This window comes from Amblyomma americanum, chromosome 11, assembly GCF_052857255.1.
Source record: "Amblyomma americanum isolate KBUSLIRL-KWMA chromosome 11, ASM5285725v1, whole genome shotgun sequence".
In the NCBI taxonomy this organism is placed as follows: domain Eukaryota; kingdom Metazoa; phylum Arthropoda; class Arachnida; order Ixodida; family Ixodidae; genus Amblyomma; species Amblyomma americanum.
The window spans coordinates 33,898,560-33,919,903 of record NC_135507.1 but is presented as its reverse complement, the minus strand read 5'-3'; the positions used below and the strand labels follow the sequence as shown (position 1 = coordinate 33,919,903).

Genomic DNA, 21,344 nt, shown 5'->3' with positions numbered 1-21,344 from the left:
AATCTCATTAATGGAAAAACTGTTGCAGAAGAATGGTGAGTTGGGCGAGTTGGATGTAGTTCATTTTAGCGGTAAATTCAGCACGGAGGGACTTTGTCCCCTTTCTGTGTCCTTCGTCCCTCTGCGCTTAATTTACCGCCAAAATGGAAAAAGTAGTAGATTGTGTAAAGGATAGATGTTATCAGATAATGCAGTGACAACAGAATGTTTTCTGCATAGGTGGAAGTGGCACTGGTATTGCTATGACCACCAGCTCTTAATCAGGCATTGTAGGGCATGCCCTGATTCTGCTACATCAGGGGGCTACTTTTGAAAGTAATGCACCTTAGCAGGTTGTGATAATTATCTTCTCATAAACATTTTCGCTCTTTTTCTCCTTTATTTTTTTCTTTCCCATGCTGCACAGAACTTTGCCAGGGTCAAGATGCAGGTGACGATGTCACTGAGCTCGCTTGTTGGCACGAGCCAGACCTTCAACGAGGAATTCCTGCGCAAGTCACTAAAGACTATCCTTGTCTATGCTGAGGAAGATCTCGAGCTCCAAGAGACTACATTCCCAGAGCAGGTTAGTCACCTTCTCAAGGACACTGCGGCTGATCCAGTCTTTTTAAGATGGCAAAAGTTTTAATTTGGTCTTTGTATTCAGGCTAAGTGATTGGCATTGGTAATAGGAGACAAGCTGGGTGTAGTGAACCATATGGCGGCACTAAGTGAAAGATTGAAGACACAGCAGGCTGCAGTGGATTATGCCTTTTATGAAAGAATAGACAAATCTGAAAGACATACTGAATGTGGTTTTACTCTGACTTGTAACGGTTTCTTCCAGTTGTACTGCTGGCTTGTTTACACTCAAATTTCACACAGCCATGTCTATTTGGTGCTTGGTTGTTTTGCGCTGAATAATGTCGTATCTTTTGTCCATGGCAACACTGGGCCAAATAATTAAAATTTTACGATGGGAGTGACAGTGCTGCGATCTATTGTTGTGGGTGCTAAGCTGGTGTGGAGAGGCCTCCATAACTCTCTCAGGCAGTTATCATGAATGCAGTACCGGAGTCAGATTCGTCCCACATTCTTTTGTGATGCCTTCAGGTTCGAGACCTGGTGTTCAACCTGCACATGATCCTGTCCGACACTGTGAAGATGAAGGAGTTCCAGGAGGACCCCGAGATGCTGCTCGACCTCATGTACCGCATTGCCAAGGGCTACCAGAACTCGCCCGACCTACGCCTCACCTGGCTTGCAAACATGGCACAGAAGCACACTGAGGCAAGCACTTTACCACATTTCGCACCCTTTTTTGCTTTTTTAGAAGCTGGGTATTCGAGTCAACTTCTTGGTATTGTGATGCTGGGTGTTGGTGAATGACAAGGCTAAGTAACAGAGGACCACTTAATACATGTTAAAGGGTGTATATAGGCATCATGTTAAACCTCGGTTCAATGAAATTTGTGAAGTCTGCAATTTACTTTGCCACATTGAAATTTGCTACATCGAAATTCACCTCCTAGCATGCAAATAATCCTCCAAACTTGTCGAGGATCACTCACGGAAAAAACTTTGTAATGAAAATTCCATTTGCGCTTTCTTTATCATTAGCGATGGCATGTAGTGTTATCTATGACCTGAGATTGCATTGTGTCTTGTGTTGCTAGCTCACAAACTGCGTGATGCTCTGTGGTGGAGCCCTTACCGCAGTGCTGAATGTTTTTCACTTTTGTATTGCATAGGCGGGGTACACACCTCTGAAAGTGCACTAAAGTGTGAAGAAACCTGCATAGTCATATTCTTTATGTCTGGACTTGAAATAAGGTTTTGTGTCAATGGCGAAGGATTTGCAGTGGCCTGTGCCAAAAAGGCATGTTATTTACACAAGTTTGCGGTTTCCTGTTACATTAAAGTGAACAGGGAAAATTCTCTTTATGTAAATAATTCATTGTTTAGCTTGTGCATTATAGGGCATAAGTTTTTGCATAGTCTGGATTATGTCTTGTTGATTTACTTTAAGAATCTGCAGTGCCATAGCAGCCAGCTTTGTAGGCATATATGTATCTTAGCTAGTAAGATGGAGGTTATGCCACCCTATTTCTATGCATTGGTTATGTGTTTGATTAATAAGACTATAGCTCTTTTTATAGCTTATGTTCTGACCTCTACAGCCATAGGAAAGCTATCATGTTGCACACTTAATTGTCAATTCCTTTCAAGCTTCTGCACTCCAACTCAAAGAATGAATTGAACACCACATATTCATTGTTGTGGACTTTCTATATTTGGCTTCTCTTTATCTTTCACATTCAACTTGGGTGCTTGTAAACTTTCACTAGTGCAATCCTTAAACCCAAGATCATTGCCTGTGTAGTGCAGCTGCTTTGCCAACTGAGCTCACCAGGAGGGCCAGTGGTTGGCTTGGCTTTGCAGGACCAAATTAATCTGCAACTTGAAGCATATACTACTTGAAATAAATCGTTCGGTACATCAGTTCTGCAGAATTCTGCAAAGTGGAAGGAGCCTCATGATAGGAAGCTTCTTTTTTTTTTTGTGTATGTGTGTGCATTCATTTGAGTTTCCCCGACTATTTGTCCTGCAGAGGGGCAACCACGCTGAAGCAGCGCACTGTCTCGTCCATTCGGCAGCTTTGGTTGCTGAGTACCTGCACATGCTAGAGTACAAGCCCTACCTGCCCATAGGGTGTGTTTCCTTTGAGGTGCGTGCTGGTTTCTCACTATTCTCATTTGCTGTTTTTGTTTATTCTTGTAATCTGTACCCCACGAGGTCTCGCGAGGCTCCATTTACTCACATGCCTTTCAGTGACTTAAAGCGAAAGATTCCGTCCGTTTCCTCCCTATGAAGAGTGCAGCTTCATCTGAATATGATATCTGTGCCCAAGCTTGACGCATTTGCCTATTCACTTTTTTCACTTGCTACAGCAAACTATGGAACTGTGTAGGCCTGGTTAAAAAGCTCCGCTTGTATTAAAGCGAAGTTGTTGCGCTGCACTACAACATTGAGTGCTTCTCACAGGGTTTCTTATTAGTCATGCATCAGATTTCTTCAGTTATTTTTTTTGCTTTTTCAGAATGTTTCTCAGAACATCCTGGAAGAGAGTGCGGTTTCAGATGATGTGCTGTCACCCGATGAAGAAGGCATCTGTACTGGGAAGTACTTCACAGAGAACGGGCTGGTTGGCTTGCTGGAACAGGCAGCTAACTCCCTTTCCCTGGTGAGTGATGCTTAGGTCAGGGATGACAGTAAAGGGGGAATAAAGTGGCGAGTAAGTACTACCTGTTCATTTAAGCTTTGTAAGAAATTACCTAATTAAGCTCCAGACTTTGTATGATAACTTTTGATCTAAGACCAGCAGCTCACCAGTGACTATATTTAGAATCTGCAGAGGAAAATACATTTGTGAGCTAAATTTCATGAAATTCTGGCCATAAATAAAGAAGTTAATGTGGGCATACAGGTTAGTTAAATCACAAACAAGTAACATTTAAAAAAAAGGCACATTAGTTGGCTAGACGTCCTGGGGTATATTTATCTGATTCCAATCTCTTATTGTGTGTGGAAAAAACAAAAATTTTATCTGGTTTAGCAGATATGGTGGTTCGATTACTAGGATGGTGTTGCAGAGTTTGTTTAGCAAATAATATTGAATTTAGTGACTAGGTGAGGCCAAGTTTATTGTCTAATAGGAGAGGCTGAAATTTTCATTAAAGTGATAGGGGAGTAAACTTTGCAAATTTATTAAAAATAAAGCTAACTGCTGTTGTATTTTATCCAGATATTTTATTTTTAATTTAGTGTACAGATCACACGCTATGCATGCGTGGTCCAGTTTAGGTCTAATTATTGAAGAACAGTTAATATTGGTGGTTTGCTAGATCATCACCATAATTTTGTCAGCACAGCTTAATGTCAGAGTAACACTTAAGGTTTTGATATCTTGTTAACTTTTTACTGTGCAGAAAATTCTGAAAATTTGTGTATGTTTGGAAGCGTGATCAATTACTTATGCAGGCAAAGCAGTCCATAAATTAATATGCAGAAGACTAAAGTAATGTTCAACCATCTCAAAAGTAAACAGCAGTTTAAGATTGATAGAGCACCGGGAATGGTCAGGGAATACGTCTACTGAGGGCAGGTAGTGACTGCAGATCTGAATCACGAGAGTGAAATAACTAGAAAAATAAGAATGGGGTGGAGCACATATGGCAGGTTCTCTCAGATCATGAATGGCAGTTTACCAATTTCCCTCAAGAGAAAAGTATAACAGCTGTATCTTACAGCTACTCACTTCTGGGGCAGAAATTTCGAGGCTAACTAAAAAGGTTCAACTTAAATTGAGGACAGCACAGCAAGCTATGGAAAGGAAAATAATAGGCATAACGTTAAGACACGGGAAGAGGGCGGAGTGGGTGAGGGAACAAACGTGGATTAATGACATCCTAGTCGAAATTGAGAGGAAGAAATGGGCTTGGGCAGGGCATGTAATGTGAAGGCAAGATGACCGCTTGTCCGTAAAGGTAACGGAGTGGATTCCAAGAGAAAGTAAGCGTAGCAGGGGACGGCAGAAATTTAGGTCAGCGAATGAGATTAGGAAGTTTGCGTGGATAAGGTGGCCGCAGCTGACACAGGACACAGGACAGGGTTAATTAGAGAGATATGGGTGAGGCTTTTGTTCTGCAGTGGGCATAGCCAGGCTGATAATGATGGTTATTATTTGGAACCCCCTATTTCAGATAAATAACATGAATGGCTGAAAAACTTCAGCAGTCCACACCCATGCTGATGGAATTGCAGCCCTATTCCTAAAAAAAAAGACATTTATGCATAATTAATTATTTTCTTTATCATCTGGAGCTGTTTATGCAACAAAACCTGAGCTGCAGTGTCCTTTAGTAGAAAATTCCGCTCTGTGAAAGAAGAAAAAAGTTATAGCACTTCCTAGGCGTAGCATAGAACTTCATAATATTCATCCTTATTTCTTGTTTTTCGGAAGTGATTCTTTTCTCTAGGCATGAAATGGCCATACCGTTCTGTCCGGCAGGGATTTAAAATATAGCCAGCATCACTGACTTCATGAAAATGGCTCTAGGTGCTTCATAAAGGAAGTTTGAAAACTCGCATGCACAGTCATAGACGCCGTGCCGCAAAAGTTTAATACCTAATTCTTACAATGCCAGCCATGTATGGTAGCGATACTTTAGCACCTTTCGGTTTATGCTTTATGAATGGCATACCAGCAGTTGTGTGCTCTGACTAGATTGAACTACTTTATGCAAGAATAACTAGTAATAGTGCACTGGACAGTAGATTTAAGTCATTCAGTAGCTGTAATGTCAGTACTTGTAGTGCTCTTCTAATTGCTTGTGACCTTTGCATTAGACGATGCAAAAACTGAACATTAAAGGCTATATTATAGTGAAAAACACTGAATGAATAAAACTAAAAAGGTCCTCTCACTTCCCACTTCTGTAAAAGGAAACATAACACATATATGTGAATAGTTTTCAGCACATATGTTCATAGCGCTCTCACAGGCTTCACTGCCAACTTCAAGAGTCTCCCGAGTTCATGCTTTCTTAAAGGCAGCAATCATAACTGCTGCTTCTTCTTGAATTCCAGGCAGGGATGTACGAAGCGACCAACGAGGTCTACAAGATCCTCATACCAATCGCAGAGGCTCAGCGAGACTACAAAAAGCTGGCCAACATCCACAGCAAGCTTCACGAGGCATTCACCAAAGTTGATCAGCAGGCAAGTGTGAAATGTGCTTGAAGTGCTAACGTGGGTGTTGCCTCTGCCGTCGCCGTTGCAGTTATTTGCAGTTAATAATAGCAGTTGAGGAGTAATTGAAAGCATTAGGTCACTCGCTCACACTTTCTTGGCTGTCTGGTGGTGCTATTTCCTGGAATGGAAAGTAAGTTTCCATGGTGAGTTGAAATGATACCAATGTCCACATTATATTTGAAGACATTCCTTCTTCTTTTGTGGCTATAACATGGTTGTGCAGTCAAACCATTTCATAACAGAGTAGCATGTGAAGCAAGAATTCATTCATTATATCTTGAATATGTCGTAAAATGTTGCTGCAGGGAAGTTTACCATCAGATCCATGAAAAAGATATTGGTAGAAAACTCGGTTTGAATGAACTAACTTGAAACGCACTTGCGCTGTGAAGTCTGTCTACTGTTACCTTAACCTGGGGTGACTGAAAAATATTGAGCACTAGCCACCGTGACCTCAGAGGCCATGCATGGGCTGATTCAGTTTGTTCTTCGATCTCGGAAGGCACAAGCGATCTGAATAGGCAGATGTGTGTGTGAGGAATGCAGAGTTTAAAAGACTTCAAATTTCAGTGTCAGCATCAGAATGTTGCATTTTTATATTCTCTTGGCAACAGAACATGTGCTAATGCAACAAGCCAAGCCATATGCCGTATATATGCAACCAAGACCCTCACTTTTTTTTCCGTAATTTTGGCTTGTTTCAGCCTTCATCCTCAAGTAGTATTTTACAGTTCAATTTTCAAGCAATAGTCTGGGGAAACTAGTGTATCATCCCATACAGTCTAGTGCCTATGCACCTATATGGCACCGACACGAGTACGGCCCTTGCCCCCATATACACGGCATGTATTCAGAACGGTTTTACTGTACTTTTGTTGATTAAGCTAGAAGTTTGGCATCCAGCATTTTTCATACGTTTGTGATAAGTTTTTTCATAGTCCTATTTTTTAACTGAATGAATTTGCTGATAAGCATCAAGTGGCCCATACATATAAATTGCCCTGAATATATATTATGCCTCTTTAAAATTTTCATCTAAAGCAGCTCCTCTCGAATGTTTGCAATGAATGCAGCACATTATCACAAAGTGAGCGATTACAGCAGCCGAGGTGTGTGACACTATCCTTTCAGCATGTGCAGATATAAAACTTCTGCTTATTTTCAGAATAAAGTGTGGATGAAAGAATTGCAACTGAAGGGGATGAAATACAAGTGGGGTTCGTTAGTGTCACTTTCGAAGACTGTCTTCACACTTTGCAAGCATCGATTAACGAGGCAAAAAATTTAATCTCCCTGAACTAAAATCTTGTTTTGCTTTTTGGAATTTTGCTTGTATCATTTGTGAGTCATAGTTCAGCTGACCAGGGCCATTCACTGAAAGGTTAATGATTGCCTAGGTGCCAGAAGTTTCCTAAGAATAGATGTTTAAAACTTAGTTCTGTTTGCTTTCTTTAGGCTGGCAAAAGAGTGTTTGGCACATACTTCAGAGTAGGCTTCTACGGCCCACGCTTTGGAGACTTGGATGGCGAAGAGTTCATCTACAAGGAGCCCACCCTGACCAAGTTGCCGGAAATATCACACAGACTTGAGGTAACAACCGTCGCGTGTTGACCATGCAAACAGATTTCCTTTGGGCTTGTTTTTCTGAATAGCTAAGGAGTTTTCATTTTTATAATTGCTTCTTGCCTCTCATGTGGGGCTTTGATTTCTTTCTTCAGAGCTTCTATGCAGAACGGTTTGGTGAGGAATATGTGGAGGTCATCAAAGACTCCAACATGGTTGACGTCTCGCGCCTTCATCCAGAAAAGGTGAGCGCTCAGTTTATTTTTTTTATTCCTCTCAATGACACAAAACAGTGATAAGCTCACTTCTTTTGACCACATGCTAATGAAGGCAAGGGGCAAGGTTGCCAGTTACCTTCATTAGCATATGGTCAGAAATAGTGAGCTTATCACTGTTTTGTGCTTGCCCCTACCTTCATTAGCATAATTATGTGCATAATTGTGATCAGTAGCTTCTCCAGTATGTATATGTTGAGGTGCATAATTGTGTAATTAAAGCAGGTCAGCTTAGTTACGTGCCTTTTAGCAAACTGTGCTGTAACCTTGGAGTATGTAAAGTTGGATGTAATAAATCTCCATATTGAACATTTCTTAATATTACGAAGTTTCTCAATGATGGTGCCCCCATTGAAGCATGTGTATTTGTGAATTCCGTATAACGAAGGTATCGAGGTGGTTGACATTAATACAAAAACTTGCTATATTGATTATTGGTTATTGATTAGCATCAATTATTGATTAGCATCAATTATTGATTGATTAGTGCTTCATTACTTACAATTCGACCGAATCGGACTAAAGTTTCGTATTAAAATGTGAATGGCCAACAGAGAAACGTCTGCAATCACCACAGGTGAACGCACTGAATACAATGCGATACAATGCAAGTATGTACTGATACTGGATACATGCTTCAATGCCATCGGTCCCCTTCCGCAGTAAGCGTAGCTGTCTCCGCAGGTTTTGCTTTTGTAGTTTCACACCTAGATGAAGGAAAGGGGTGTGCGGTTTTTGCAGATGCGTTAATTGGTGTCACTCTTCCTTGTTTTGTGCAGGCCTACATCCAGATAACCTACGTGGAGCCCTATTTCGACATGTACGAGCTGCGGGAGCGGGTGACCTACTTTGACAAAAACTACAACATAAGTAAGTCCGGTACTGGGCACGTGTCTGTGGAGTTTCATTAAGCCATGTTTTCTAGATCAGTGTGCTTGGGCTTCACTTATCCTGCTTATTCACCTCTCCTCCTAGGGCGCTTCGTGTACGCTACGCCTTTTACTACTGACGGCCGAGCCCACGGAGACCTACACGAGCAGTACAAGCGGAAGACTATTGTAACGACGGCAAACTCTTTTCCCTATGTGAAGACACGCATTCAGGTTATAGAACGGACACAGGTTAGTGCCTCATCTTGCTTTTGATTAACTTTCACTTCCCCTCATTAGGCAGAGAGCTATTACAAATAGCATTTTGGGCAGGGAACTTGTTGGCATTTATTTTGCTGAGGTGAGGCTGGACTTTGGGGTAAGGGCTCTGAAACTGGGTTCTGTAGAATGCTTTTTAGATTCCTCAAGTGCTTGAGCCCATGCATGCTTCAACCTTCACCTTTCCTTTACCCATTTTATTTTGTGCCTGATCATATTTTAATTGCTCACAGCAAGTTGTTTGAGGGGCCCTACATCTGCATGCTGTTTTGTGCTTGCATGTCGGGCATGAGGCTGCGGAAGCTGAGACACAGGGCTTGCCAGCACCTTTTGAAAGTTGTTGAGATGCCCCGACGTAAAAATGAATCAGAACCCTTGATTTATGGAGAAGACCTGAAGTTCCTTGTGGTTCTGTGATTGTTAGTAGACACGTACCTTTCTTTTTTATGATATTGTACTTGTGGACATCAGTAGAAATAATAGGTTGATGGGAGTGTGATTCATTTAATTTGCCTTAATTCTCTTGAAATGTGGATTCTGGCAACAAACCAAGTTTCGCGGCTGCCTTGATACGTTTGCTTCTCCATCCAGTCAAGCACTGCGGCTCTGGAAGCAATGTGTCCGCATGCTGCAATGAGATGAGCCACAATACTAGCTCCTGTCGAAACCAGTATTACCATATTTGGACATATATAGTGCAAGTTTATTTTTCTTAAATCACCTGCTTCAAGAAGCACCTCGCGTTATGTATGGAACCAAACTACAAATGTAGCGCTTTTCTTCTTTTAACTCTTAGAGGTACTACACCAAGCTCACCCGCTAGTCGCGTAATCTGTGAGAAAAAGCCAACTTCTCAAAGACCATGGACCATCGAGGTGAAGCGTGCAGCTGCTTCTGCGGAAAGGCCGCACTTGTTTACATGCAGGAGGCTTCCCACAGAATATTTCAGGATCACGCACTTTATTGAATGGGTGGTAACTACCAACTAATTTTATTCTGCTGACTGAATAAAGTGAGTTGTTAGTCAGTGCCCATCTAGTATTGTGCGCCTTTTATTTGACCTTTTTTTTTCTTTTCACGCTGTTTCTCTGCCCCACCGCAGGTGGTTAGGGCACTCAGTTACTGAGCAAAAGTGCCTGTGTTCAATCCTGACTGCAGCAGTCACGTTTCGGTGGCGGTGAAATGCAATAGGTGCCCGTGTGCTATGTACTGTCAGCACACATTAGGAACCTCAATGGGTCTAAATTTTTCTGAGTCCTCCTCTTCTGTGTCCCTCAAAGCTTATGCTTGGCTTTGGTACCTTAAACCCCACAATTTATTGTTTGCAATTTTACAGTTTTCTTTTTTTCAAGATCAAAGAGCGTGAATGAACAAGCTGAACAGAGAACTTTGTTTGGTCCTTTGGTACTTTGTCCTTTTCCTCAGTCTGTGGGACTGGCTTTCTGTCAGTAGTGGCCTCATTTTACTAGCTGATTTTTCAAAATACAGTGGAACCCCGTTCATACGTTTTTCACCGGACCGCGAAAAAAAAACAGCAACAACCGGGAAAACGCAACAGTGAGGAAAGGTCCGAAAATTAATGAAAACAGTGCAGCTTTGCCTTGAAACAATTTATTTCGACATCAAGTGAGCTTAGGTCTTAAAAAAATCGAGAATGGTCGATTGCCGTTTTTTCCGCTCGCTGGAAAACACCACGCGTTTCTCGATGGCCTGGAAAGCCGCATTGCTCTCAGCGTCGCTTTGAGGTGCGACGTACCTGCGGAGGAGGTCCAGAGCCGCGACGGCTTCTCCAAAGCTCGGGTCCGCCAACTCCCCGGAATCATGTGGCTCGTGCTTCTCGTCGTCATCACAGTCTGAGGCTTCACTCGCGACGGAGTCTGCAACGATCTCGGCGATACTCTGACACTCGGACGTCACACGACAGCAGCATCCACGGCGATGTAGTCGTCATACGTGACTCCCGTGGCACCCAGCGCATTCAAAACTTTACTCAGCTCTTGATCATGAGAGGCTGCTTCCGTCTCTTCAGCTTCCGTGGCAGTTTCCTCTCCGCCGTCCATGCAAAAGCCACACCGCGCGAAGAAGTGCTGTGCAGTTGACGTCGAGGGTGGCAGACCAAGATCCTTGGCGATGTCGACTCTTTTCCGCGCTGGCTGCCTGTCGACTGCGTTGAGAACATCCAGCTTTTCCTCGAGGGAAAGCGCCTTGCACTTGCGCAACGCCATCAAAGGACGACAAATCGCTCGCGGTGTTAGCTAGGCCCGACGAGGCGTAGGCAGCGTAGGTGTTGACGGGAGGACACGGACGACTCGGATGGGTTGAACCGCACAAACAAGAAAGACTGGATTAGCGAGGCCTGACGAGGCGTAGGCAGCGTAGCTGTTGACGGAAGGACACGGACGACTCGGATGGGTTGAACCACACAAACAAGAAAGACTGGATTGCTGCGGGCCCGCGGGTTTTACTCGCTTCGGCTAACGAGGCAGTGGCCATCTAGTGGCAATCTCTCCAACTCGCGTGCGGCTTTTTATGGCCTCCGTGATTACCCACGCGTGTGCAAGGGGGTGATCTCGGAGGCCATGGTCTTGTAGCCAATTCCGTAGCCAAGCCTGGCCAAGACTCGTCAAAATGGCGGTTGGCGCACGTTGCCCGGCCGGGTTCGGGGTGCCAGGTTGCGACGTATCATGCGGGAACGTTTTCACAGCTACAACGTAACAGCGGGGTACCCAATACATTGGATCCTATGGGAGTTATGCCGGGACCGGACGAAATCGACGTAACAGCCGGGAAAACGCAGCAGTGAGGAACGTAACAGCGGGGTTCTACTGTAGTCTAGATTTAGTAGAGTTAGCTGGCATGTCGCTACGCTTGAAGCACACTGGTACATGTCATAGAGCACAAGAATCCCAGAAGTTTAGACAATGGAATTAGGCTTGCTTAGTATAGGGGCCGGGATGTTTATCCACATCATAGCATCCATCATTTTGTGGTGCTAGCTTTGTACTATTAGTAGTGAGCGGATACAGGAAAATGAAGGAGAGAGTTAGTGCTTGTCAGCTGTCATCAGTGTGACCACTATTGCATCCGCATGCGGGTAGGAAGGCAAGTAAAAAAAGAGGCAAGTAAATAGTGTAGAAAGACACTAAAGCTACATCCGTGCACACTGTTTCTGCCCGTGTGGTTTCTGTGAACTTTGAACACAGTGACATCGCTCACAAAACTAGTTGTTCTCAGACGAGGAAGCAAAACATAAAAAATGGCAAGCTTCTTGAAGATCTCCTGAAGTTCACTTGAACGAGTGCGCATGGGCAGACAAATCCTCCAGCATTTGATGTAGCAATAGTGCCAGTCATGCTGACCTGTATGGCATAGTATGGCGTACAAGCAGGGTTGGTGATTACCAGTCGCATGAACACCCATCATATCTTAATGCCCATCATGAATACCCGTCATGCGAGTGCCTCTTGTCACATAAATATCCATCACGTCAGTACCCACTGCCTGAATGCCTGTTATGCAAAGAGCTGTCATGTGAAAACCTTTCACCTGAATGCCCATATGCCCATGACACGAATTTGTCATTTGAATGCTAGTTACTGTACTGCCCGTCATTTGTATATCGTTGTAACAAACTGGGATATCTAAGGCACAGTAAGGCGAGCGCATGCAGCAGTGGTGTTGGTTTGATGCGACGCAGGTGGTCCTCCGGCCAATAGAGGTGGCCATCGAGGACATCCGGAAGAAAACCAATGAGCTGGCGCAGGCCACGCAGCAGGAGCCAGCCGACCCCAAGATCCTGCAGATGGTGCTGCAAGGCAGCATGGGAACAACCGTCAACCAGGGCCCCTTGGAAGTGGCCCTGGTCTTCCTGGCCGACCTGGTCGACCCTGCTCGTGTACCCACACCACAACAGCACAAGCTGAGGCTATGCTTCCGCGACTTCAGCCGCAAGTGAGCCTTCTTTCTGTAGAACTGAAAAGAAATAATCGCATGGTTTCATACAGTTTATGGGGAGGGAAGACTGGTGCTGTGATTATCCATCCTCCATGGGAATCCTGGGATGTATTTATTTGGCTTGCCTATTGGCCAAAAACTAATTCAGCTGCTGATAAGTCACTTTTTCTTGAAGGAAACCTTTCAAAAGTGGTCTTTAGAAGTTAACAAATGTCTTAGAGCCGCTGTGATTGTAGGAATATCATTTCTCTTTTGTTTAATTAATATCCGTAGAATACGTAATACCCTCAGTAGCAGCTCTGTTATGCTTCGACAGCCAAACCCATTCTCAACGGTGATGTAGTCAGACATGTTTGCCACCCGCACGTGTCTCTAGGCCCCAGGAGATACTGAGGGTGACAGTATTGCACAGTATTGCACTGTTGCCTGACATTGAATGCGATTCTGCTAAGTTTCTTTGTGCACTACCAGATATTGCCAAGGTGCTCAGCATGCAGTTCAGTGCAAAATGGCAGCGGTGTCACTGCCCTGCTAAAGGAACACTGCACAGAGGCCCCCTATGATTCTGAGGACCTTGGTGCCATCTGGTGGTGTACAGCAAAGGCTCAATATTTTTGCGGAAATTGTGGTTTTCAAGCCTTTCATACATGAGCGCATCCAATACTCTTCCAGACGTCTTATTTCAGATGAAATTTTAAGAGCTTTCTCTTCATTATAGGGTTCGTTACAATCCGTTTGACCGAAAATAGCCTATCCTGATCGAACAATGACTGTCACTGCTACATACGTCTGGTTTGTTCGTTTATTGGAGACACATTGAGGGTACATGGGTATGTTTACAAGAGAGGGGACCACACTCTCGGCGCATTCACGATTTCTCGGATCTGTGGCGGTGGGTCTTGCGTTGCCGAAACCGAAACTCACGCACACCACACTGGAAACCGAAACTCACAAACACCACACATTCCTTCCCACTCAGAGTGAGTCACTTCTGACCTTCGTAACGGTCCGGGGAACGGCGGTGTCTCTGCGACCTCTGTGGTGGTCCTTTTAGTGCACCATGGGATGGGAGCGGCTCGGGTATGCCACAACTCGCTGAAGCACTTGTAGTGAGTTCCTCTTGCTGATCGTCAGTCTGGCTGTCTGGGAGGAACAGCGGAAGGAACGACGACTGGAGGCGATTGCTCGGTGACTCTGCTGCAGATACGTTGTCGTGAGTTGCTTGCTGGCTCGTAGTACGAATGTGGTTTTTGTGTCGCTGCACGACGCCTCTGTCCGTTCTGACCAACCAAGACGGCGACCGACCTGTTTGATGACGCTGCCTTTCATCCACGCTGGGTCGCCTGCGAAGTTCTTTTTGTAAACGATCTGGTTTTTACGAATGTGTAGTCCACCATCCCTTTCCTCCTCCGTTAGCTGGGAGTCTGGAGGCTTCAGGTGCGTCAATGCTGTCACAATTTCGCGACCAAATATTATCATATGAGGCAGGTGTTTTCGTTGTGTTGGCATGCACTGTTGTGTGCTGTTTTAGAAGAGGTCATGACAGTCGGCAGGTGACAGGGCTGTCTTTATTTTTATAAGCGCTTGCTTCAGTTCGAAGACCATGTGCTCCACTTGACCGTTCGTGGCAGGATGATACGGAGCGCTTGTGACATGTTTCACTCCATTGCGCTGAGGTGAAAGACGGTCCGTTGTCAGTGACTGTTTTCCTTAGTACACCAAAGGTTGCAAAAAGGTTTCTGCACTCTCTAATTAGGTGCTTCGACTGTAGGCTTGCCATTTGTCGTACTTCAAGCCATTTGCTGAATGAGTCGACAGCAAGCAAGAACATGCAACCCTTGATGGGATTTGCGAAGTCTGTGTGAATTGTCTCCCATGGCTGCGTTGTTCTTGGTCATTCTGGAAGCGGTGCTTTCGCCGGTCTGCGGTTTTCCTGGCACGACCTGCATTCCTGAACAGCCTGTTATATGTCTTGCTGAGACTAGGCCACCGAAGGTAAGCTCTTGCGTAGGCCTTCATTGCGTCGATGCCTCTGTGTCCTGAGTGAATGATCTTTAAAGCCCTGGGTCGTGCTGAGAGCGTAATTATCACTCGGGAGCCCCTAAGCAAGCACCCTTGGAGTGTTGACAGCTCAGGCGCTAGCTTCACATAAGGCCGGAAGTTGTCACCTTTCACCTCTCGCAATTTTCCCTGCTTCTTTGCTTGAAAAACTGCTGACAGAATATTGTCTTTGCCTGTTAGCTCTGCGATGCGTTGGGCTGAGAGTTGGGGGTCAATCTCGCATTCTAACATCAGCACGTCGCCAGTAGGGAATGGCTTGTCATCATCTCCTTGTAGTGGAAGTCTGCTTAACGCATCTGTGTTCTTGTTGCAACTGCCTTGTCTGTACACAAGGTTGTAGTCGTAAGCGGACAGCGTAAGGCACCATCTTGTCATGCGAGGTGATAGGACTTGTGGAACTAGCTTTTTTGGCACCAGAATGCCAGCAATGGCTGGTGATCAGTGATTATTCTCATGTGTCTTCCAGTTATATATATCTGGAAGTGATCAACAGCAAATATTACTAAAAGTCCTTCTCGATCCAGTTGTGCATAATTCCGTTCAGATTTGCCTACAATTCGTCACGCAAAAAAGCAATGGACGCTTCTCTTCCGTTCTGTTCAATCTGCGACAACACAGCGCCAACGTCACAGGGCGAAGCGTCACTTGATAGGAGAAAAGGCTTGTGTTCGTTGTAGTCAGCAAGCACCGTTCACTCTCGAATTAGCTTTTTTAGCTCTTCAAATGCTCTTTGGTGCTCATTTTTTCATATTGTGGGAAGCCAAAGCATGCTGTTCCATGTTGTGTTCTTATTTCGCATTTCCACTGCACCGCCGTGCGTGGTGTACAATACCGGGAGCTCGGAGTTTGTGACCTAGACCTCAAAGGAGGCTCAACGGCCTGGTAAGAACCCCCACAATATTCATTGCATTTCCTTGTGCAAAAGCGTGTTGAGTGGGGAGTTCATTCGTTTATTGCAGACACACTGAGGATGCATAAGTATGCTTACAAGAGAGGCGACCGCACTCTTGACGCGTGCGTGGCTGCTCGGATCTCTGGCGGTGGGTCTTTCATTGCCAAAACTGAAACTCGTGCACACCATACTGGAAGCCGAAACTCACGAACACCACAGTCGCCACCCTGCTGCTAAAGACACACTGTAGTGGGCCACAGTGCACAATCCAGTTTAAAGGTTTATTCAGGTTCTACTGCACAGCATTTCCTGCACACACCTACTCTTTCGTGATGAGAGCAGTCGGAATTTTTAATAATACTTTTCTCCTTGTAATATGATGAGGTGGATCCATTGTGTCAGCAATCTTATGTCCCACTAGTGACGCATCTCCCTATGTCCTGCCAGATGCTTTGAAGCACTGCGCAAGAACAAGACTTTGATCGGGCCTGACCAGCGAGACTACCAGAAGGAGCTTGAGCGAAACTACAATCGTTTCAGCGAACGGCTCCTGCCCATGATACGCAACAACAGTGTATCTCCATTCTGGTAAGCCAGAAGTGGTCCTTTGATGTTATTCTGTCTCCCATATTTGTGCTCATCTGTCTCGGTGCTTAAACCACCCTTACTAATTATTTTTCTCCCTCTTCCATATGCTGTGATGCGTTCACACGGACTTGCCCTTTGCTGTTAAATGACCTTTTTACTGATTTTTAATTGTTTGTTTGGGCTTGTACATTCAGATGGCTCGTTTCACAAATGCACTTGTGCATGATGCTGGTGATTCGCCATTCACTTCTTTGTTTTGATATTTCCATTCAGGCTGGCCTTAATTATTAAAAATGAATGTGCGACTTTTTTTTAAAAGAATTTTGAAAAAGGTAATCATTCAGTTGTCATATGCATACGGTGCCTGTAACAGTGGAGCAAGTATTTGCTTGTTGTTAGTATATTGGGATATGTTCTCGTAACTGATTGTAACTGTGATAGCAAATATGTGAGATGCGTGACCTTCTGTTGCAAAAAAATTAGAGGCATTTGCTGGCTCTAGCCAAGGCATTGGTTGCCGTCACCGTCTTTGTGATCGCTGGTAAATGCGCAGTTGTGCTTGCAGTACCTTAGTGCACAGCTTGAAGACATCATGCTTTGAAGACGAATTTCTTGTCATTCCAGGTGTACCGCAAAAGGCAGTTTGCTACGTCAACAATTGCAGGAGCCCTGAGGTAGCGCCGCGTGTAAACGGTATTTACAAACAAGTGGCACGTAACAGCAGCGAGGGTGTATCCCTCCCTTTTTTAATTTTTTTAAGCGCTACTAGCATTTAGCCAAAGCAGTTTAGGGGAGAAAAGGCCATATTTTTAGCTCGCCCTGAGTAAGTATTATTTTGCAAGTATTTGTGTTGTGCGGAGTTTGTGCTGTTGTGCTGACATGTGTTGTTCCTTCTACAAAGGTTTTGTGTGAAGATGTGTCGTCTGTCATGTGTGTCGGGAAGTTTGTCATCTGTGAGAGAAACGTGCAACACGTTAACGCTTGCTGCTGCCCTGACGCAGTGCTTTCCTGTGATGTACAGTATGAACAAAGGGGTGTCCATTGGAGTCCCATAGCAAGCGGTGGTTCATTTTTTAGCATATGTTCAAGTGCATTTATATACCATTCACTCTGTGTAGTATTTTTTTTTAAGTTGCTCATGGTTCGGCATACTACTTTACCTGAAGGTCTCTTAGCTTTTTTTAATGCCTCTTATAGGATGTCTCAATGCTCAAGTCATTTTTACTCTGGCAGTCACTGCCCCCCCTGTACCATTTATTAAATTATTTTGCACTTCTCATTTTTAGCTTTGCTTTAGTTAGCAGTCCAACTGTGTGTGGGCCACTTAAGAGGAAGTTAGTGTGCACAAAAATAGAAAGTGCCGGTAGAATGTAGTGTAAACCACTGCCATGACCTGAGGGTCATCGGATGGGACTTAAGCGGTCTAGTTTTTTCCCGCACAACATATACGTCAGGGACGTCCACTTGTTCTCATTTTACTGAATCCTGGTGCTTATGACTGATGCCGAGCTGATGTCGACAGTTTTTTAAATGCTTTGTTTTGCGTGCCATTTCTTAAGAGCAGTGACATTTCGGCTTGGTGCATGAATGAGGGAATTTAGTTTCTGATGAGAATGCGGTGAAGTAAATGTCCTTTGAATCAATGGAAGGACCCACTCGAGGGAAAAACTCTCCAGAAGCCTGCCGTGAACCTCTCTGACATGCGTGTACATTTGTGTCGGTGCTTTGAGTCAGTCTGACTTTTGCCTTCACATGTTGCTAAGCTTTAAGCTCTCATTTTATGTTCGGGTACATTGTACAAAGCTTTTTCTTGGAATGTCTGTTTTATTGCGGCCATTGATTCTTATTGCAGTACATAAAAGGTGCGAAATTAAGTGAATTGTACGTGTGCATTCCTTTGCTTTTGTGAACACTTTGTTTTCTCTGCTGAAACATGCCTTATTGACGATCGCAGTTGCAAAGTAAGTGTGTGAATAGCGAAATTTTTCAATTTAGTCATTGATATAGGTGTTCTGAAAAAAAAAAAAAGTGCCTTCAAGAAACAAATCAAAATAGATTTTATGCTTCTCGAACAGGCTGTAAATCTCAAAGGTGTGCTTCAGTGGTTTCACATGTACAGGCTTTACCAAAACAGCCTTTTTGTGAAGAAAACATCATAAAGCCAAATGACAGGTTTATGATGCCGAAAATTTTTCTAACATAGTGCCAGAATATTTTTACAAGCCGAGTGAAATCCTGGTGAAGTGGTAATAGCACCAAATCTAAAAGACCTCTCTCTGCCTGATAGGCAGTGGGCTCATTCAGTGTCCAGTCTCATCTGTACTTATACATTATCTGCCACAAAGCTGAGCTTTGGCAGCTATCTGTTTGTCATATTGATTTTTTCTGGTCTGAGTTGCCACATTGCGTAGACACGAGCTGATTGATGGCTAAGGCCAGAAGTCATTGCAGGGGGAGTATATTTCATGTTAGTTATGAATGTAATATGTAGGCTTTTGTATTGCAAGCTTTTATTTCTACTGTTTACGGCAAGAGAAATATGATTATTGTTCAAGGAATAAGCTGCATGTGATTTGAAAACAATTTAAAAAACAAATATTTGTGTATTAAGTATACTTGGAAACATTTAAATTTGTAATTTCGAGCAGTGGCTATTAGATTCAAAGTCCTGATCACGTCAGAAGTATTTGTCCGCTGTTCATAAGTTTTCTGTGTTCACGAAGTAACTGTCAAGCACAGAAGATTTCATCAGCTGCCCATCAAAGGGAGCAGCCTTGAACATGGCAATGTGTTTTATTGTGACAACACTAAAAAAATGCGGCAACAAATAAGTTATAACGTGCTGCGGGCGAGACTAATCTCTCGCAGGACTTCCAAACGTGGCGCACAGATGTCTTCCAGAGGAGGCCACACTTGTAGCTCGACGGGCCGCACAGCGGCCCGGTGCGCGAAGATTTCAGGAAATCATGGCAGGTTCACCTGGGGAGAGGGCAAAAAGCTTATTAGATATATTAACCTCACTACCACGTGGAACTGATAAGTCATCCTGGTCAACAGGGCTAGTCTGACAAGCTGGTGTCCCGGCTTCATGTCCTGGACCAGGACGAATTTTTGTTCAGATATGGAGGCTTTGAGAAAGCTGTGTAGCTTTCTTGTTCAACCTATGGGTACACTAAGGTGAACATGCATGGTATTTCCTTTCTTGAAATCTACTGCATATTTGGGATTTCCCTGCGAACACAATATGTGCTGAGCATAGCCCAGGCAGGCTGCTATGTCCTGTAAGTACATCCAAAGTGCTGTGAAGAAACTTATCTATTCAAAGTATTCTGGCACCTCACTGCAATGGTTTTCTTCACCAAAGGTAAGGTAAGAAAAGCCGAAATAGCTTATATCAATCTCCCGCAAAAATTCTTGGCCAAGCGCCTGTCTCCTGTTCTACCTCGTCATCCTGCGCTGTTCCATCACAACAGAAATAAATTCCGCCATCAAAACACTCGAAGTTCTGGCAGTTATGAAAATTTTTGCAGAAGTTTCAACCACCTCTGTTTGCCAACCTCAAGATCTCTTGTGCCACGTTTAAAAGCTTCCTCCCACTGCTAACAGAATCAAGTTGCTATGCTTTGAAGTGGGAATGTACCTCCATTGCTAAGAGTAAGCATTCCGTATATTTAGAGATCGAAATCTGCTCCGGTACTTGGGCAGCATACCCTGACCTTAAAGGAGAGTGCGCTGAAAAACTGTTTACTCCCCTTTCACTTTCTTTTTTTATGCCATGCACTTCAAAACGACAGCAACTAGTCGTCCTCGGTGAAGATGCCACGGTTTGAATCGAGTTGCTATGCTTTGAAGTGGGAATATATCTCTGTTGCTATGTGTACACATTCTATATATTTCGTGATCGAATCCACTCCGGTGCTTGGGCAGCATACCCCGAACTTAAAAGGGAGTGTGCTAGAAAACAGTTTACTGCCCATTTTACTTTTTTTTTACGCCATGCATTTCAAAATGGCAGCAACTATACTCCTCGGTGTAGATGTCACGAGTTTGAATCAAGTGACCGGGAATATGTTTACGCTTAGTTTTCTTAACCATAAAGGCGTCTTTTTGCTGCTGGACAAGCGTTTACATATGCAGAAAGAGCCAGAGAATTTTTACTGAGAATAATACGATTGGGTTCTCGATCTCCCATTAATACAAGGCACAGAGGACGTCCTCCGCTTACTTGCAAGGAGTTGCTGGGAGGAAGGTTGCTTGACATGTTTTCCAATTCTTCTAAATAATTTGATATTTTGTCCAATTTGGTTCAAATAAGATGTAGAGGTGGAACTGCTGCACCATAATTTCTTGACGCCATCGTCTGCTGTAGACGCGCCCCGCAGGAAACGTAGCGCTAAAAGCTTCGGTGTAGTTTGTTTCGGATCTTGGCTGGCTATGGCTTTTATTTGTTGCCGCACAGCTGCACAATACCAGTGGATGCGTAGTGTCATGTGACCGCTGACGTGATCCTTGGCTCGCGACAGCTGTCGTTGTTCAGAGACATGCCAGGAATCATGAGAAAATGGCGAGCAATATGTGCAATTTTGTTACTTTAATTAGTGCAAATGACGATCCGAAATTGGGGACCGCGGAACCAGTCTATTTGCGGATGTAGCTACGGCCGAGCTCTGGGCACTGCGATTAGTGTGGGCACAGTGCTGATGCCCGTGCCCTGCAGAGTGCGTAGAGCTCTATGCATTAAAAAAAAAATTTGTTCATGTGTGAATGTGCTTCGCTAATCAAAATTCGAACTGCACGCCGTTTGCCCGCCCTTACCCTTACATAATTATTTTTAGACACGATGTAGACTTCAATATATAAAGTCTATAGACTATACACAAACCTTAGAGAACAGAGGCAATACAAATCCTACAGACAATATATTGATTTATGGCCATACACTTTTAGTAGACTTGTCTATAGACTATAAATAGACATAAATATAGGAAGGTAATAGAGTCTATAAGAAGTGTATAGACCATTTTTTATAAGGGCGATTTACTCGCTCTGACGATCCCTTTTTCGGTCGAG

At 44.0% G+C, this 21,344-nt stretch overlaps 2 protein-coding genes across 5 annotated transcripts in view; one reads left to right on the top strand and one right to left on the bottom strand.

Moving 5' to 3' along the window:
• Zir (dedicator of cytokinesis) overlaps positions 1-18,146 on the top strand; it is a 56,569-nt gene extending 38,423 nt beyond the window's left edge. For all 4 annotated transcript variants that reach the window (XM_077643479.1, XM_077643477.1, XM_077643478.1 and 1 more), the window contains 12 exons: positions 407-565; positions 1,093-1,269; positions 2,591-2,707; positions 3,080-3,223; positions 5,629-5,760; positions 7,249-7,383; positions 7,512-7,601; positions 8,411-8,501; positions 8,607-8,752; positions 12,477-12,730; positions 16,134-16,274; positions 16,899-18,146. In XM_077643479.1, the coding sequence (XP_077499605.1) occupies positions 407-565; positions 1,093-1,269; positions 2,591-2,707; positions 3,080-3,223; positions 5,629-5,760; positions 7,249-7,383; positions 7,512-7,601; positions 8,411-8,501; positions 8,607-8,752; positions 12,477-12,730; positions 16,134-16,274; positions 16,899-16,947 (1,635 nt within the window). In that variant the 3' untranslated portion in view covers positions 16,948-18,146. The remainder of the gene's footprint in view (positions 1-406; positions 566-1,092; positions 1,270-2,590; positions 2,708-3,079; positions 3,224-5,628; positions 5,761-7,248; positions 7,384-7,511; positions 7,602-8,410; positions 8,502-8,606; positions 8,753-12,476; positions 12,731-16,133; positions 16,275-16,898) is intronic.
• An 871-nt stretch (positions 18,147-19,017) lies between these two features.
• LOC144110506 (A disintegrin and metalloproteinase with thrombospondin motifs 18-like) overlaps positions 19,018-21,344 on the bottom strand; it is a 156,778-nt gene continuing 154,451 nt past the window's right edge. Inside the window, exon 25 of the mRNA XM_077643481.1 lies at positions 19,018-19,253. The gene's annotated coding sequence lies outside the window, so the exon portion shown is untranslated. The remainder of the gene's footprint in view (positions 19,254-21,344) is intronic.